At 35.4% G+C, this 16,708-nt stretch overlaps 2 protein-coding genes across 7 annotated transcripts; one reads left to right on the forward strand and one right to left on the reverse strand.

Moving 5' to 3' along the window:
* Positions 1 to 83: 83 nt before the first annotated feature.
* On the reverse strand, positions 84 to 7,379 carry LOC143446791 (DNA mismatch repair protein Msh2-like). Its single transcript, XM_076946590.1, has 18 exons — positions 7,089 to 7,379; positions 6,094 to 6,251; positions 5,785 to 5,863; positions 5,518 to 5,663; positions 5,241 to 5,377; positions 4,835 to 5,117; positions 4,349 to 4,503; positions 4,100 to 4,160; positions 3,828 to 3,995; positions 3,419 to 3,568; positions 3,158 to 3,267; positions 2,534 to 2,714; positions 2,122 to 2,302; positions 1,832 to 1,980; positions 1,597 to 1,693; positions 1,158 to 1,379; positions 767 to 942; positions 84 to 522 (listed from the first exon to the last, which is right to left on the reverse strand). The coding sequence occupies exons 1-18, from the start codon at positions 7,294 to 7,296 to the stop codon at positions 340 to 342; spliced, it is 2,844 nt and encodes a 947-aa protein (XP_076802705.1). The 5' UTR covers positions 7,297 to 7,379; the 3' UTR covers positions 84 to 339.
* Positions 7,380 to 7,915: 536 nt separating this feature from the next.
* LOC143446988 (2-phosphoxylose phosphatase 1-like) lies at positions 7,916 to 12,859 on the forward strand. 6 transcript variants are annotated; one of them, XM_076946878.1, is made up of 12 exons: positions 7,916 to 8,033; positions 8,248 to 8,412; positions 8,984 to 9,103; positions 9,260 to 9,334; positions 9,654 to 9,782; positions 10,010 to 10,164; positions 10,406 to 10,561; positions 10,692 to 10,869; positions 10,992 to 11,121; positions 11,572 to 11,760; positions 11,883 to 11,998; positions 12,126 to 12,859. In XM_076946878.1, exons 2-12 carry the CDS (start codon positions 8,349 to 8,351, stop codon positions 12,233 to 12,235), a joined length of 1,422 nt encoding a protein of 473 aa, XP_076802993.1. In that variant the 5' UTR covers positions 7,916 to 8,033; positions 8,248 to 8,348; the 3' UTR covers positions 12,236 to 12,859. The 6 variants fall into 6 exon arrangements, 4 of the variants coding, with proteins under 4 accessions (XP_076802993.1, XP_076802992.1, XP_076802994.1 ...); XM_076946879.1 differs by having other exon boundaries at positions 7,931 to 8,033; positions 8,256 to 8,412; XM_076946880.1 differs by having other exon boundaries at positions 7,931 to 8,033; positions 8,282 to 8,412.
* Positions 12,860 to 16,708: the final 3,849 nt, after the last annotated feature.

Consider the following 16,708-nt stretch of genomic DNA (forward strand, 5'->3'; position numbering starts at 1 on the left):
TCCAGTACCGACGGTGCGTCGTGAAAACGGCTAAATCCCGATGACTGGTCTTCTTCCCATCTAGCGGCTGCTGCTATTCAACATTTTGTAAAGAAGAATTTATTTAAAAAGCGGCAAGAACCATCAGCAGGTTCGATCAAATACGTCAGAAAAAATAAAGAAAATTCAGGAAGAAAAGAGAAAAGGCGAACTGCATAAAGGCGGTCAGACTTACGGGTCTAACTAAAACATGTCGGAACACCAACACATCATGCGCAACTACAGTAGTGGTGTCATGATGTGGCGAATTCAGCATTTTGGCAAGCGGAGACATTCCAAACTGCTCTTATCGTAAATGGGTCAAACGTCCATGTTTTCTGCGTAGTTTTTTCTTTTAAGAACACCGCTCACGAAGGGATTCCCAGACGCAAGAACTTGTTCCTTCATCTGCTTTAAAGTTTCTTTTTTCTCCGCTTCTGACTTGGCGCTATTCATCAGTATTTTCACTTCATCAATAAAAGCCTTTATGACGTTTTCCCCTTCCTAAATAGAAAACTTATTTCAAAAATTATGAACCTTTGGCCAAAACCTTAAGCAATGAGCATGCACTTCGGTTGAGTTTAAAATTTGATAACATTTGTTTGCTGGTAGTTGTATTTAAACACCGATGTTCATTTCAGGCACCTGAAGTAACGTTAAGGATTGGCATTGACAATCCTTTGGGGTACAGTTCATTGTCCTTAAAGTGTTTTAGCTTCAATCAATGCACTGAAGCTTTAAGCTTGACCTGTTTAATTTTTCTTTTTTTCTTGGACTTTTCCTCGCGCTGTCCGTCGATATCGAACGACGGTGTGACGTAATAATCTTCCAAGTCGTCTGCTTTACGCTTGGCCGCATCGATGACGCGTTGGGGAAATCCCACACACTCGGCGACGTGGATTCCGAAACTCCGATCGCATGAACCTGGAATAAAATGGCAGCAGACTTACTTTGGATCACCTTAGTGGTGTCTCTCAAAATGACAACCAATTTTCAATCAATCTATTTGCCAAGGGTTTGAGTTCATCCGAGATGTCCAAATTCGATTTAATTCATGTAGAGCTTAATTACGTCATTGCAAATTGTCAACTGAATGAAGACGGTCGAGGAGTAACTAGAAACTATCCCAAACAATGCACCTGGTTGCACTTTGTACAGCATGGTGAGGTTTGATTGTCCGTCCCCATCGGTTCCAGTTAATGCGGTCACGTGGTAATTCACTGCTGACGTCACTTCATCGGCAAGAGCAGTCATTTCATCGAAATGGGTCGCGAAAAGGCAAGCGGCTTTCGTGTCGACTGCTATCTTGTGCGAAATTGACCAGGCCAGACCGAAGCCATCATAAGTGGATGTACCCCTGCCTGGTTTCAATTTGAACATAAACAAATTAAAAAACTGGTGAAAAAAAATCACGTTTATAAACCTCAAGATTAGTGACAACTTCTACAGAGGTCAACAAAATGAAATATAATGTTTTGGACAAAGACACGGATTTCAAAGAAATCACAGCAGTCACTGCTGGTTGCTTAAGTAGAGACATACATATAGACATCTTATAAAAAATTAGGAATTCCTCACCGAGTTCATCAATAATAACCAACGAGTTTTCAGTTGCAGATCTGAGAATGGCAGCGGTTTCCAACATCTCAGCCATAAATGTAGACACCCCTTGAACCTTTATGCAAATAAACGTTAACACTTGATTAACACGACATACAAAGAGGACTGAAACGTTTTCATTAGCAGAGCCAACGACCCAATAAGACACATATTTAGGCAACACTGTTGCTTGAAAATGAGGTTGTGACATTACCTGGCAGTCGCCTGCGCCAACCCTTGCCAAAATTGCATCAACCAGTGTGATTTCAGCACACTCACATGGAACAAAACATCCAATCTGGGCCATCAAAATAACGACTCCAATCTGGCGAATGTAAGTCGACTTGCCGCCCATATTTGGGCCTAATGAGAAAAGGTGGCAAAAACGGAGAATTAAAAAAAAAACTAGACAAACTTTAGTCTATTTCTTATTACCATGTAAAATATTTCTTGAAAATTTGCATAAAATCTGTACAGAATTAGCTAAACAACAACAATTGTCACCTGTTATAATAAGGAAGTTATGGACGTCTTTTTCAAGTTTTGCATTATTGGGAATAAATGAAACACCATCCTGTGCCTCAACACAGGGATGTCTGGATTGAACCAGTTTGATCAGGTTAGAACCGCTTCCCACGGCGTTAAGTTTTGGACGAACATATGATATTGGAGCATTGACAGCAGCCTAAGAATAAGTGGATTACAAAAGTAAATCAGACATTACCAAAAAAGCACGAACTTAATTCAAATTATTTAAACATATTATGCTCGCCACAAAGCCAATTGACAGAGTTTGTGACAAACAAAGTTGGCGAAAAATAAATTTTGTTTTTACACCAGAAGAGCATTATTTATTCCACCTAAAGTCAGTTCATAAAAGATCGAGGATAAAAACTGGCAGGAACAAGAAGCAAACCTGGGCAAAACTGAGCAGTACGTCCAACTTAGCAACAACCTCAGAAAGTGAGTGCAACGGTTCTGCGTATCCCGATCCAATTGCAACAATCTCCGTCACAACCGCATCTTGTTGATTTTCATAAGATTCCCTGCACTCCTGGTATTCAGCATTGAGTTTCTCCAGGCGTGTATTTGTAAATCTGCACAAAACAGCAAAACCTTGTTGTCAAAATTTCATGACTGTAGCTACAGTATGCACTAATACAGTGCTTGTCAACTCTTTTCAACTGCAGCCCACTTTTACTGACAGTGACTTCTACTCACAGAATACAAACAAGTTAAATTAAAAACAATCTTTTTCAAGAATGTTTTTGCGATAACCCCTAGGTTCTGAATGGCTCTACTTCATGGTATTCACTTTTTGTAATGCAACAGTTTGGCATGCTTCGCGGCCTACCGTTTGAAAAGTGGTGCACTTATGTTTAGGAGATCTCAATTAAGGTTTATTTTACCCATAAACAATTGATAAAACATCGATTAATACACAGAATTCAGTATTTGCATGATCGCATATAAAAGCAAAAAAAATTCCAATGCATAACGTCAAAGAAAGCAAATGAGCAAAGTCATTACACAAGCTCACCTTACACCAGCTTTGTTTGTATCAAGCGTGGTAAATTTTTTGTTGTTTCTCAATGCTTTCTCTTCCTTACATGTCACTCGAAACACATGTCCGAACGGAGATGTTTCCAACTGAAAAGCACGAAACTCTTACCAAACAAAAAGAAAAATGTTTTTCTAATAAAATTGAATCGTAACCGAAAGCTCAATTATTATTATCATACCATACATACTGCTATATTGAAACTGTTAGGCTGACCTATTCCTGATAACATTATAATACCTTTATGCCTTTACCAGCTTCTAATTGGAGTTCAGAGGCAGCTTTTTGAAACGTGTTATCCATTTGGCATTCAACATCATCCATTTTAGTTCGTAAACGTTGTAATTCTAGATCAAAATCAGATTTGACCATAAATTCGTGTTTCTGTATCTAAAAGTAAATTAAGTGAGTTGATTTGGAGAAAATTGATTAATGTGGAAGCAATGCTTAATAGTACTTTGGAAAACGATGAAACAATCATTTTAAGGCTTTCAGACTTTCCTTAAATCAACAATAAAATTGTAGTTTACTACAATGAGTCAAAGGGCGGAGAAAAAACATCTGCAGTTAAAATAACTAAACTGTTTTTTTTGCTTTGACATTCATTTTTTAGATAAAAAACGCAACCTTGCAAGAAAAATGCACACACCATGTCGAAATCAAGTGTAGTGTCCAACATCTCCATAAACTTATTGAAATCGTTATACAACTCGTGAATTGGACTAGTGAAGACTTCTTTAAGGAGTTTCTGATTGGAATCGAGACATTCAGAATATTTTTCGATGGTTTCACAAATGAATGGCAACTGCTTGATTGACTGCGAGATTAAAAAGAAATCAAAAAATAGTCATTAGAATCTTATTTTGTAACATAGTTTTGAAGGACAAACATATTTATGTTGTCAAAATTATGCGGCCATACCTGATAAACTCTATAGCAATCCTGAAGGTTTGCCTTTTTACGGTGGAACTTTTTGGAAAATCTAGAGCAAAAAATGGATTTTGAAACTACAACTACATACCACATTATATAAAATATTATCATGTATGACTAGGAAAATATGATAATCCAACTCCACACAGAACGAGAAGAATGTAAATAAAAGTGAAACAAATCTTTAAAAAAATGAAAAATCCACAACAAACGTTTCTTAGTTACTGTATTACATACTTGTCAAAATCTGGTAACTTTTTTAAATGTTCACTTATAAGTGATTGTCTCAACTCAGCCCCTTCAACAAAGGCCTGCACTGCATCCAACCTTTCCTCGAGATGATTCACATCAATCAAGGGTTGCTTTATCCAGCGAGCTAACAACCTTTGACCCTGATCAAACACAATCGTAGTGGTGGAAATATATAATAATATAGTTATTGTCAGGATATCAGTATAGACGACGGATCTTATGATCCACATTCGGGTGATCCGGTCATTTCCAAATATATGTAACTAAGACCTTCAATCCATCAGAAAGCTTTTCTCAAACAAAAACTCTCTTATAAGTTCGAAAACTTAGTAATAGAAATATTTTCCTATTTAGCAAATTCACAATGAATGAAGATGAATCATTGAAGATTGTGTAGTATTTTTTATGAAAGCACCTCACATGAAAAAACAACGTGAGACACAAAAGCAACCTGGGTATCCATGCATTTACCTGGGGAGTTTGACAGTGGTTTAAGATTCCGTACAATGAATCGGATGGTCGATTGGAAAGAACGGTTCCAGCAAATTTTTCCGGAAATAAATTCAAGGCAAGCTTAGCAGCGCTATCTAATTTCATATACTGGGAAAGGTCGTATTTTTCAGCCACAAACTCTCCAAATTTTTCCTCCTTGTTGAGTAACTCAAGGTAAGAAACCAACGCGCACAAACATGATGTTGAGAATTGATGATCTACGGCCCAATTCATATTAGCGTCTGCATCGCCACTGACTTTGCTAAAACAAAAAATATTAAAAAAGATCACTCTGGCAAAATCTAAAAACTAATAATTTAGAACAGGAAAGCATTACATTTGAAAACTTTGCTGAATTTTAGACCAGGAATGTTTGGTTAACTACCTCTTCTTTTTCTTTAACAGTCTGCTCAAGTCTTGGTCTAAATTCTTTGTGCTAAACTCAGACTTTGGGCGTTCTGTCATGAGCACACCGCTTCGTTTAATGATTTCCGACAATTTTTTTGCTTCATTTGTGGATTCCTCACAAATAAAAACATATCGTTTATAAATTATATAATTAATCAATTATATATATACATACATTTATCATATATATATATATATATATGTGTGTATGTATGATAAAGATTGTTAATATAAATTACAAATATATATCTTACCAGTTTGCCAACAACGCACTCTTTTGGACCAAGTTGCAATATGGTAGATTCAAGATTTGCAAAGTGGTCATTATCGGAAAATTCTGCATATTTCATTTCACAAAGATTGGTGTCAACAAATCCAACACCGACAAAAACTTGACTTGCTACGATGCACAAAATAGAAAAAAAACAATTTTAATTCATCCAATAAGCCAAAAAGGGTCTCCTTTCCGAACGAAACAACCATATTCAAACAACGTTATAAACAGTAAATGTACAATTAACCTTCAAGTCTATATCTTATTGCCATCACAGCAGACGAAGTTGACATCAAATCTACGTTGTTGAATAACAAATCTTCAACCTAATTATATAATAATAAAGACACAAGAAATGCTGTTAATACTCTGCAACTAATTATCACAACTTAAAAAAGCAGGGATTAATTTTACACAACACTATACACATGACAGCAATATATAACATACTGATATTAAATACCATACACTTTATACAACAATCACACAAATAGGATTCGGTGCATATATTTTGAAAACAAAGAGAATCTTTGCTTGAATAGGCTGCCAGAGTCACCTCCATCAAATTGCCAGGTGAGGCCTTATATGAAACTGTCCAAACAGATTTTGATTTTTGCTTGTAGATTTCAAGACGATAATGCCTCACCAACAGCAAGTCACGAGCCATTGATTCAAAATTCAGGTTGCTCAAAAACACTGTCGGTAGCTTCATTTCTGAAAAACAAATAACAGTTGTTCTAATTAAGTAGCAGGTCAGTGAAAACCATTAACATTTTTAGCTCATTTAGCAGGATTTCTAAGCTTCTGTATAAGCATAAGCCACAAAACCAATCAAAAAAATAAATGAAAGCAATAAGCAGGTTAATGAATATACCAAAGTGACTTGGCTTCATATAACAATATATCACTTAGAATAGGCAATGCAAAAGGATGAGGGCTTACAGAAAAATTTTGATTAGAAGATAGGTTATTTAAGTTTATGGTTATTAGGTTAGGTGAACATAGAAAATGAGGCTGTCACTACTTTTTTAGAATTTGTCAAGCCTTCCAAGTATTGCTTTTCAACGTAACCGAAAAAATATATCAGTCCAACAGCTTTATTCTGGTAACCCAAAATCAATCTAATTTTTAGAAAGTGTAGCCTCAAATTGTATCGTTTATTTTTTGCCATTGACTGTGGGGAGAAAAAAGAATGGTGCCGACTTTATTATATCAAAACAAGAAATACACTCACAAACAATTAACGAATGGAAAAAGCAGAAATGCCAGTAAGCTTAAAACGAGCGAGATGTTAACTATACATTGGTACTACAGCTATGGAGGAATAGCACAGCGATCAAACTCAAAAAGTCGATAGGTTGACAAAAAAGAAATTTAACAAAAAGAATAATCAGTCCATAATAAAATTTATAATTATTTTAGTAAATATAATTGTACAGTAAATAAATTTATAGCTACATGGCAGGCTAAAAAGGAATTTATGCTTTAATTTATTGAATTTCACAAATAAGCTTGTTCAACAAAGCACACAATATATTCAAGTAGGTGTACCTCCGTTTGAAATTACTTTTATCACAGACTGTGTTTTAAAAACGTGATCTGCAGCCATAACAGCGTTTTTTCCGTGTGTGGTGTAAAATTCTCCGTGTTCAAATACTTGAAAAGTAGTTTCGGCTTTAAGCGCCATTGATTTATAAAACTGAAGAAATGCTCCTTCATTCTCAATGCACCATTTTCGTTTTGCTTGCAGATTGGCCATTTTGCAAAGTAGGCTACTTTTTACAGTTCAGCAGTAACAAACTGAAACGTAATTGCTACAGTATTTGCTTAATGATGATCACAATAACCTACCCAAAAATGCACATTTACAATAAACGCTTTCAAGTTTTAAATAGGTAACGTGATGTATTAAAATAAAAGTATCAAAAGTTCATAAATAAGTCACCGCAAACATTACTCACACGACCAATAATACACAAGTTATCAAATTAATTTGGCTGTTGAGTGTTGATATGCTTTCAGTTTTCGCGCGAAAACGTCATGGTCATTTGCGTCTCCTTACTTAAGAGATTTTTATACATACTGTAAGTTGAATAAAAACATAGAAATCTTACATTAAGGGGCCAATGTATAAGTACTACAATTACAGTATGACAAAGCGGAGTAAGTTGATCTCACAATGGCCGTTTTTGTTATTAAAAGTTTATAGCCTAAACAATTTTTGGTTATTTTTAATATAGCAAGAATTTTATTGTTACCATAATTTTTAGGTTAGTCAGGCTAAGTCCAAACAAAGAATACTCACGTTTCGAATTTATTTTTACTTTTGATTTTCTTTAAATGAAATTAGAAACATTTAACTTGGTTACCAGATTTTCGTTTTTGAGCGTGTGTTAAGATTATGATGTATGGCTGAGGATTGGTTTAGGTGGGTCTGTAAGTTGAGAGGCCCTACACCAGTCGGCAGGCTTGTTGTACAAGTTTTCTTCGATCCGGGTAAGACATTTTATGATTATAGGCAAGTACTATAAGCCTATAGAATCTACCAAATGGGTTCTGGAATTTTTTTTAGCAATTTGCTTTCCGATCAAAATTAACGCCAAAGTTGATCCAGAAGTTGTTATGTAGATAACTATAAATATTAAAATAAATGCTAAAACGCAAATATTATTATAAGTTAGGCTTATTTGTGATTTATTTTGTAAATTAGATTTTCAGAAACCTTTTATTTACCTGCATCTAAGATGTTGTAAAAATCCATCATTGCACTACTTCCCTCAAAATATGTTTTTCTGCCTATTTCAATAAAGAATGAAAGTTTTAAAGAAATCTACTTTCCTCATTATAATGGGTGTACTATGTACCAGCACCATATGTAAGTTTTTATTTATCACCTTCTTTGCAGGCTTGTAATTATTAACCTGACTGGAAAGTGCAGCAATTTTCAACTAGAAATTGTGCATGCAAAGACGCAAATTTTGGTGTGATGACATGCACTTAAGCCTCAATTCTTTGTTTTTATTTATTATAAATTGGCGTGAAGATAAGTTCAATGTGCACATTGATGAATCTTATGTGTAAAGCTGCCACACTTTCCACTATGATGGATTAGTATGCTCAGAGCTTAAACATGTTTCCCTGTTTATTGTTAATCATGAGCGAGTTGTTCTTCTTTTTCTTTTAGCATATTTTAGCTTTGAATAGTCCAGAGTTGAAAGTGTGGCACATGCACTCATGAGATTTATCAACCATTAATACTGGGGCGCATTTTTTATTACATTTGCGTTTTCAATCATACATATACCATATGGTTTGTCATTGTTAGCACTAATTAGATAGTGCTTTTAAAACCACATATATATAATTTTAAAGTCTTTATATTTCATATACCGGTATATACATGTATAGTTGTGTTTTCTGTAGAAATATTATTTCCATGATTTCAGGTGTATGGACATTAGGAGGATTAAATCAAAGCAAAAAGCATCACATCAACTATCAGAAGAACAATGCCTCACCCTTAAGTTTAATTCGTGAAAATAAAGTTATTCTCCATGAAAATGAAAGTATGTGTGGCTAAAACTGATAATCATTTAAGATCTGTATAAAAACAGACCAATCCTAAGATAGAAAGTTATTTTGTTCTGCAAACACTGCCATGTACTGCTGGTTTTTAAATGACACTACGACAAATGGAATCGTGTTACAAGTTTTGTTGTTAGATATCAGCAACTTGTCTCCGGCACGATACTACTGCAATTTTCCTGAAACCTTCGAAACAGATGCAATCGAAGAAGGTGAGGATTTGTTGCAGTACTTACTGATTGAGCTATATTGTTGATTTATTAAACTCCACAACACATTAATGGAAAGTTTGCTTTAATCACGCTAAATAAAAGCATCAACAAACATTATGCCAAAATAATATAGATAACAAGGCAAAAGGGCAATTCTGCATCAAAAAAATTTGGGCATAAGCCAATATACCTACTTTCTAGTAGGGCCTCAACATCCATCAGCTGAGGAGGATTTCGATCCAATGACTCGCTGTATTTCTAGCGAAGCCTTGATAAAGTAAATTTAACAAATAAAGATTAAATAAAATTTTTACCGTAGGTACAGGTGAACCAGGGTGGAAATTAAAACAAGTCCATGTGGTGATTCGTCACGGAGATCGCACTCCTTTGAAATTTGATTTGTACAAAGCAATGGGCGTGGTGCCGAATTTTTGTAATGTCTTTGATGGCAAGTCTTATCCAGTCCTGTTTAAACTAGTCACTCATTTCATGTGATAAATAAATGATGTATCAAAATACTTAATTTGTTTTCATTTCTTTTTGTTGTCCAATTTTTAATGTTTATAAATTCTAAAAATAATATGCAATATGCTGCTTTTCATTTTATCATCTTTTGTTTGTAACGTGTGAAAACATCCACCTTCTAGAATTTCATCGCAAATTGCTTTTGTTCAGACAAAACTGGCAACAAATTTCCTGTTCTAATCAAGTATCGAGAAACAGTTTCCGCACAGTATGTTCAAGCTCTACGAAAAGGTGTCTATGTCTTCACAGACCCACTTCCACGTTCTGTTCTCTGTTCACCAGGTCAACTTACTAGCCTTGGAGTGGTAATTACCAAAGTGACATCACATACTGTTGATTGAATGTGTAGACCATGGCCATAGATTAGAATATTTTATGATTTTTGCCTTTTTATGATTTGGTGTTGACCATACAGATCAGTGGCATTTTCAAAATAGCTGCAGACATTTCATTTTACTCTGAAAGCAATATTGCTGAGCAGAGAGAGTTGATGAAAGTCCAATGGTTTTGTCATGTCACAATTAACAGTTATTTTGCTATATTCAGCTTCAACAACTGAACAATGGTTTTGCTTTGCGTCGAGTCTATTTTGACAAACACAAACTGACTGCAGTGAAAGTAATTTCAACCCGAGTTCGGCGAACATTTCAAAGTGCAGTAGCTTTCTTATATGGATTTTTACCCGACTTCAATTTGTTAGAAGTATGCTAGTTTCCAATTTAACCCCTTTCTCATTGGGCATTATTCTGTTGTGAATTAACCAAAAAAGACTGTTTGACGATGGAGGCAGTCTCTTGTCACATAAGTTATGAAATTGTGGCTTGTGCGTTAGGTACCAGTTAGAACCTCCCCTCACCCAGCATTCTGTGGATCAGCCTGTATATGTCGAAAAGCTAAAAAACTACAAAAATTGATTAACGAGAAGCATTATGAAGTTTATCGCCGTCGGCAAGTCAAAAATCCTGTCATAAGAAAACTTTCTTCAACACTATCTATCAGTGACCACACAGGTAAATGACGTTTAAAGCAAGACAGTCCTACGGTATTTGCTGGCACTTTAAATTAAAATTTTTTAAATCCCGATTTTTAAGTATTGATGTAGGTATGTTGTAAGATTATTCTGTCTTTTTAGGTGTTCAGATTGATTCATTAGTCACAGGATATCTATGCAAAGAAATGAAACTTCCTTGCAACATAAGCGGTACTTGTGTGAAGGACCAGGACCTTAATGTGATTATGAATGAGCACGAATACATGAACAGGTAATAAAAATCAGGATGTGATTTGGTTTTGAACAGTGCATTTTTCAACCAGAAAAAAATTGAACATTTGACGTCCATTTCACGTGAAAGTTGCCAAACTCTCATCTGTTTTATAACTCTAAACTTACCATGCCGTTTATGAATAATACTTCGCTTTGTAACCGAGCTGTTTCTGCTTCACAACTCTCTGTTTTCAATGCATCTGGCGCTAAAAGAATGGTGAAAAATTCTAGCATTCCTCCGGATCAAAACCCTGATCTTATTATATTTCTGATTAAATTATAATGATTTGTGTCAATTGTGGAAAGTCTCCTTACACCAGCTACCTTATCTTACCTTATCCTTAGCTTACCTTATCTTATCACGCTTTTTTCTATAGCAGATTTTAAATGTTTTAACACAGAGTCTTAAAATATCATGTTTGTTTCAACGTTTGCCATAATGGTGCAGAATTTCCATAGAAGAATCGGCGGAAAGAAACCAGTCCCTGCTGTTGGTTCAACCGATGTTGAAGATGATTTCAGGCGCAATGGAGCAGAGTGTGGCTACTGACATGACCGTGGGACGTCTCTATCTCTATTCTGGACACGACACAACTGTTAGACCATTGCTACAGGCACTCGCTATACCAGAATACAGGTTTAAAATGAAGGAATCTTTGCTAGGTTGGAGTGGCAATAGGTTTGAAAAGGTAGTAAATATCGTTATTCCCTAATATCGTTATTCCGATAATATCGTTATCGTATTCTTTCCAATTTCAGGTGGCCCCGTCTGGGATCACGTCTTGTATTTGAACTATGGGAGTTCCAGAATAAACATTTTATAAAGGTTATTTTCAATGGTCTTGATATGACATCACAGAGTCAGTTTTGTAAAGGTGGGTGGTTTAACTAACAAATTTGATCCAAATATTTAATTTGGGAAACCTGGTCTTACCACACACTTACTTCGCAACATGCTAATTTTACATACTAGTATTGAGTTTTTAATTGTTTTTTTTGTAGGGCTCCCTGGGCGAAGCTGCTTATATTCGCGTTTTCGGGATTTTGTGAATTATGAAATTGCGGAATATTTTGGCTCTAAAACGAGAACTGGTGCATGCCAGGAAAACTGAACATTTTTAATTTGAATACCAGTGCAATTGACTCTACTTTTCTTTGCATGTTTATGTGAATTAGTATAGCGTTGGTACTGTACCTATACATAACTTATATCCACCTGTTTCTGCTGTTTTTGCGAATATTTTTCTTAGATTTTTTGTGTATTTTGATGATGAAATGATATTGTAATATTTATCCTCAGACTGAGAAAAATCTTTGCGGTACTTTAAATCGGTGTTGTCTCACCGCTGACGCTTAAGCGTTTCTTACCGAGCTGGTGTGTACTTTCTGATTACTGTTCATTTGTTTTTTAATTAGGCGCTATTCGCCATTATCAATGAACGGAAGCAAGCTTCGGTAACGCCTCCCCAATGACATAATAAAGGGAGCGGCGATACCGTTGTTAGATAGACTGTGATAGTTATTAATCGCGGGTTGCATAAACGCACTTTAGGCGATGCAGGCTTTTTTATTGTAGAATATGTATTTATTGTTTATTGTAACGTTTCGTTGTAGTTACGAGATTTCGATGTTTTTTGCATTTGATATGATCAAGTGAAGTGTTCATACATTTTAAGCCACTGCCTTTGCTGCCTGTCTTATTCTTTGCAAATACATATGAATTTTCGACTCCGGAAGCCATCTTTGTGCGTTGTATTGAAAAATGGAAAAAATATTGAAGCCTTGAACCCAGAGGCTGGTTTTATCAAAAACTATCATTAATTGGTTCCCTTATCCAGTTGTGGTAGGTCTGCTGCATGGTATAATCTTAGTTAGGGTTTTTTGAATTTAACGTTTTTGTCATTATTGGATTGACATGGATTAAGTCTCTTATTTGTCGGTCGAGAAATCTTCCGCAGCCAGAATTCTGATATCACTTGTATTCAACTCAACAAGGTTTGTCTATAGAAATTCCACTAAAGACAAGAGTCAAGTATAGACTAAAATGACGAGATGGCAGCTCGCAGACTGATGAGAGTAAAAATTAGACTGGATTTACTATAAGCAATGTGATCGTTTGTAGATACAAATCTTACTAATTGCTTTTTCCTTTCTAGATTATCAGGGTGAAAAATTTCGTAATACTTGAGCGATATCTTGTAACCTTCATCAAAGGTGTCGGTATCGGTACTTTGTACCGAAGTTTCGGTATTCGGTACTAATTTATACAAGTACTTCGTTGCTTTGTCGGTACCGGTACTTTTTGTGTAAAAGATGCTGTTGTAAATGCAATGTTTGCCGCTATTATGCTCCAGATAAATGTTACTCCAGGTCAAAACATATGTGACGTTAATCGCTTGCAATTTTAAAATCTAAAAAAAGATCAACAAATGCTGAAATTAGTATTAAAAATTAATTAACATGTATTTTTGAAAACACACTTGTTAAAACTTTGAAATAATCACATGAAAAGTACCGAGAACCGGGACCGACTGAAATTTCTTAAAAAAAGTAATTCGGTACAAAGATTCAGTACTTTTTTTCAAAAGTGCCAACGGTACCGGTATCGGTACTGAAAAAGTACAGCGGTGCAGTAATTCGGTACTATAGTACCGCGGTACTGCCCCCCCTATGCCCTTCACGCTACTATAATTTCATCTATTATTATATCCTCACGTGATTTTGTAACCATGTCATTTTTTCTGACTAGAGTCAAGTCAATTTGAATTGTGACGAATTTAAGTCAAACCTAAAAAAGATACCTTAGTCGTAATACTAATTACTGTATCAAGTTTTAAGCAGTTTCCAAACTTAAATATTTTTTTAGCTTTATTCCCCTAGTTTTTGCCGATTCATAAAAAGTATTGGAAAGCTACGTTTTACTGGAAAGTTTAAAATGAAATTTGGACATGTGATGTAGGAACGCTTGGGAATGATGGGATAGAATTTTTTCCAGAAGTATCACGGGAATGCAGAAGTAGTAATTAAATGCTGCCGGTGATTCTGTCACATGGAAAGCATAATTTGTCAAATATTTCGTTTTCGTCATTGTTTGTTTTCCAAAGAGAGAGGCATCTACATTCGAAGAAATTATTAGACTGCAAATTTGATTGGTTTACTTTATTTCATTATTTGTTTAAAGTTGAACATAATTTTTTTTCTTTAAACACAAGTAATAGAATTTTCCGGATATTTGCTTAGAATAAATGTTGGATGATTTGAGTCGTTTTGTCTTGGAAAGTATCTTTACAGAAAGCCTTCGCGTAGACGTTTAAAGTTTATAACTATACCTAAAAGCGCTGTTTCTTAAAGAAAGTAGGAAGAATTGAGTTTCTCCCGACATCACTTGTCACCGAGTTGTCCCACTACGTGTGCTTGGAGACTAGGCGGCACGGGTTTGTGACGTTGAGGTCAGCCAGTCATGTTATCGGCTACAGAGGTTTAGTCTCATTGCAAAGTTCAGGGATTTTGTATATTTTACCGTTGGCTGCGTGTTTCTACGGTACACGCTGGGCGGTAGTTGACGGACAGAAGGACAAAATACAACTTTGATGTTTAACTTCAGTTGTTCTTACGGACTTTAGGACACACAACAAAAATATATGTTGGGCAGTGAAAAGGCCTAGGCTTATTCGAAATCGCATCAGTTGCCGGTATACCAATTCCATCATAATTCATACCTCATATAGACCTACACGGGAGGTTTTGACGTTTGCAAGCAAGCTTCTACAACTAGCTCTATGACCTATGATACGATAGTTGTATGACCTGGACTAGACCTACTTATCAGCTATGCTACTGATACTGTGATACCCCTATTTCCAGATTTCTGTAGGCTGGTAAACTGACTTGTATACATTTTTTGATCAGCATGTGATAGGTAAGCTTGCAAACTATCATCACAACGCAGCTATTGCAATGGCTTAGCCTTAAGTTATATGTCAGACTGCAGATGTGACCCAAACTTTCACAGTCATCCACTTCTGCACCCGACTGACAGACTGGAAAGTACGACAATTTTAAATGAGAAATCGAGCATGCAAAGATGCATATTTTGTTGTGATGGTGTGCACTGAAGCCTCACGTCTGTTTTTATTTATTATAGATTGACGTTCAAACACCCAATTTTTATGTTTGTTTGTTAATTTAGTGTAAACTGACATTCAAAGAACCCATTTTTGTTTATTTATTTAGTGTAAATCGGTGTGATGAGCAAAATATTTGGCGTGGGAGTTAACGAATCTTGTTCATTCAGGTGCCACACTTTCTTGGATGGCTTTGGTTGAATTGAAATAGATCAATGAGAAGAATGTTCTAATTAAGGAACTCTTACAGCTGCCATGCATATGTTACTGCCACTTAAAATATTCAGGTCTGGTGCAGAAGTGCACAACCAATCGTTGTTACAATTTGGGTAGCTGGGGTCTAGTATACAAATGCATCCTGTGGTTGTGCACATCTACACTAGGTCCAAACATTCAAGGATTTTGACTTAAGTATAAGCGCCCAATTGAAAAGAATGTGTCGGTTGGGTTGCCAAGTGGTTTGAGCACTGACCTTGTAATAAATACGACTCAAATTTTTTGTTTGATACCCAGTGGCGATATACTGTGGTAATACCCCTTCTAATTAGATTGTGGACAAAGATGCATGAGATAAAACAATAATGTATACTATGTTGCAAGTAAACATTAAGTCTACAGTATTTATGCTTACAATTTATTATCGCTGTTAAAGACTGTCTTTAGTTTTGAAAGATCCAGTGTAATATTAGGTCAAAGGTTGACGTTGTTTATTGCAAACAAAGCCTAGTAACTATAACTGTAGTTAAACTATGCTCGGTAGCGAAAAAAATTATCCGCGTAGGAGAATACAAAGTAAAGAAACAATGAGCATTCAAATGAACACTTTGTTCTATTGATCCCCACAGAGATTTCACTTGGGCACTTGTTCCATTTGCTTAACTTAATTAAGCAGGCGAGGGAATTGTTTAAGTTATCATCGTAAACAGATGTAAAATCCTTTAGTCAAATATCTGTGTGAATTCATCCGTAAATTTTTATTCAGACAAACTTACTCTGAACACAATGTAAATTTCTTGATAAAAACTCCAAATTAACTATTCTTGTTCACACAACCAACAGCAACAATTTCATAAAGGCACTTCTCATACCTGATATTTGACTTTGACTTTGACTTTGACTCATACCTGATATTTGATATTTGCACTTCTCATACCTTATTGCAAGCAAAGCCTAGTAACTATAACTGTAGTTAAACTATGCGCTGTAGCGAAAACAATTATCCGCGTAGGAGAATACAAAGTAAAGAAACAAATAAGCATTCAAATGAAGACTTTGTTCTATGGATCCCCACAGAGATTTCGCTTTAGCAATTGTTCCATTCTCTTAATTTTATTATGCAGGCAAGGGAACTGTTTAAGTTATCGTAAACAGATGTAAAATCCTTTAGTCAAATATCTGTGTGAATTCATCCGTAAATTTTTATTTAGACAAACTTACTCTGAACACAGTATAAATTTCTTG

Source organism: Clavelina lepadiformis, chromosome 2, assembly GCF_947623445.1.
Source record: "Clavelina lepadiformis chromosome 2, kaClaLepa1.1, whole genome shotgun sequence".
Lineage (NCBI taxonomy): Eukaryota > Metazoa > Chordata > Ascidiacea > Aplousobranchia > Clavelinidae > Clavelina > Clavelina lepadiformis.